Raw genomic sequence first — 2,455 nt, forward strand, 5'->3', positions numbered from 1 at the left:
AGCTGCAACCATGGTCCCAGCTCGGCTTGCAGTTACAGTGCCACAAGGGCAGTGCACAGCCCACTGCGTTGGGCAAAACCTGCGTAGGAGAGAGGGATGAGGCGACCCCTCACTCATGAGATGCACTGTCCTGACACACGGGACATTTGGAAGGTTTGCCAGCAATATGCGAAAGCAGCAGCTGACAGGTCTGTCAGACTTTACAGGTCTGTCCATACAGACATGTGGACAAAACTGTGTGTGCACGGGTCCGGGTAGAAGTGAACACTCTGCACACGTGCATCTTAAAGTCTTCAATGGCAGCTGGCCAAATTCTGGTGTACATACATTCCAAAATCCAAAAATCCAAAGTTGAAGATGGTCAAGACTCACACCAATAGTGTGTCAAGGAAAAAAATACACCACTTCAGTTTTACACTGTTGTGCAATTATGAGATGATATTTGTGTTGTATCAATGACCTTGCGAAGAGGTACATCGTAATACATGATGCTTTTTCTCTAAGCATTGGGAGGATAAAGGGATAAAAATAAATTGTGAAACAAATATCCCATGTTCATATAGATGAGGTTAATAAATGCAGTGAGGTCAAATGATCTGACAGCCAAAAAGCACAACATGCAGCATGCAAGATCCTGACTTCCCGTCTCATTTCCTAAATACTGCACTATCAAAGCTTTATTATACATTAGAGTATAGCAGTTTAAAAATTAAACAAAGACCTTTTTCTTAAACTTGCAATTAATGCATTTAAAAAAATCCAATTTTTTAAAAAAATTAAAAAATCCAATCCAATCCAAATTTAAAATATATATATATTATTAATTTCATGGGATTTTAAGATACTAAATTAAAAATGCAGCGTAAGAGATTCAGTGTTACACGTTTCAGATGTCTGTGCATGCAAGGCTGTTAGCACAGCCAGCTGGGGTCCAGGCAGTTTTAAACTCCAGACGGTTTTAACCACCTTGAAGGAGTTATTACTTACAAAAAGAACATGCTCGCTGGCATGCTTACCTGAACACACCCACAATTAATGGAAACAAAGGAATTCATTTGGGTGGCTTCTGGAATTGTTGACCAAAGCAACAAAGCAAGAATGGCCATAGCCTATGAAACAGTTAATGAGGACAACACAAAATATTTGTTAATCACAACCCACCCATTCTGAAAGAGGTATTCCAATTACTGCGTTAATGGGCATGTCAGGCTCGAACTGCTGGAGAACAGGATAAAGGCCACATTATCCTGCATCTGCATCCTGCGGGGATGTTGCTGCTTGAGTAACCACCTCAGGTGCTGCCCGACACAGAACTTCTACCAGGCAGACGCGCAGCTTCAGGCAGCAACTGTGCCGCGGTATCAGCAAGGAATATATGGTTGTCATTTAGCCCTGCCAGACTGCCAGTGACTAGGTCAGCACTGTCCCAAGAACAGCAAGTATTTTACAGAAATTAAGCGTATTTTACTTTTGGATAGGAAAGCTTTTAAATCAAATCCTGTGTCCAGTTGATACCTTGCTGGCAATCCAACAAGAAGGGAAAACAAAGAGCAGATAAAAAGCTGCAGAAATGAAGAAGACATGGCTATATTACCAGTAACCTTTCAGACAAGGAAGATCACTTGCTTAGAGCAGCATCATCTCCGCTCATTCTGAACGAGGGAGGGGCTTTGAAAAACAAGAATCACCGTATATTAGATTTGCAGAAATCGTGTTTTGAACGACAGTCTCCTGTGGTAGAAACAATTGTAATAACTGACTTCTCGTTGAGCTATTGTGATGTGGAGATTATTCAAGTTTCGTTATCAGCTGCATTTACAACAGAGAATTTGGTATAAAGCTTAAAAGGATTCTCTTCCAAGCAGGTTTTAGGAATTTATTAAGTAGAAAAGCTAACGAGAAGCTTATTTTGAATTTGGAGTGTCATTTCTTCTCACTAACAGGAATAAAAAAAACCTTAAAAATGTCTTTGTATTTTACCCGACGCGTTTTCCACGACATTAGGAACACCGCATTAATACAAATATACAACTTGCACCGCGTTGTCCTCTTACCACATCGCCTTTGCTGCACAATTCGTGCGTTACCATCAGCCACGTGCAGTTCCCCTTGGCGATCTCCCCGCCGTTTACATCCTAGTAACGAAGAGACACGATTAAACGCGCACTACGCACAGGTGGATGCTGAATCTTGGTGGTTTGGTTTTTTTTTTTTAATATAAAAAAAAAAAAAAAGGCCCCGCCTGGGCTCCCAGGCCCCTCACCGCGGGGCGGCCCTGCGCCAGCACCAGGCGGCCGGAGCAGGAACTGGTGGTGCAGAACTGGGCTCTCCCGTTCAGGAGCTGCACGACGGCGACAACCCCTTCGTCCAAAGCGCCTTTCCTGCTGCCGTCCGCCCGCCTCAGCCGCTGGGCCTTGCGCTGAGGGAAGGCCGCCATGACAGGACGGCAGCCCCG

At 43.7% G+C, this 2,455-nt stretch overlaps 1 protein-coding gene across 1 annotated transcript in view; it reads right to left on the bottom strand.

Annotated features, from left to right (window-relative positions):
• TYW3 (tRNA-yW synthesizing protein 3 homolog (S. cerevisiae)) overlaps positions 1–2,437 on the bottom strand; it is a 7,461-nt gene extending 5,024 nt beyond the window's left edge. Inside the window, exons 1-2 of the mRNA XM_009883955.1 lie at positions 2,264–2,437; positions 2,055–2,135 (exon numbers count right to left, since the gene is read on the bottom strand). Of these exons, the coding sequence (XP_009882257.1) occupies positions 2,055–2,135; positions 2,264–2,437 (255 nt within the window). The remainder of the gene's footprint in view (positions 1–2,054; positions 2,136–2,263) is intronic.
• Positions 2,438–2,455: the final 18 nt, after the last annotated feature.

Source organism: Charadrius vociferus, unplaced genomic scaffold (assembly GCF_000708025.1).
Source record: "Charadrius vociferus isolate BGI_N301 unplaced genomic scaffold, ASM70802v2 scaffold423, whole genome shotgun sequence".
Taxonomy (NCBI): Eukaryota; Metazoa; Chordata; class Aves; order Charadriiformes; family Charadriidae; genus Charadrius; species Charadrius vociferus.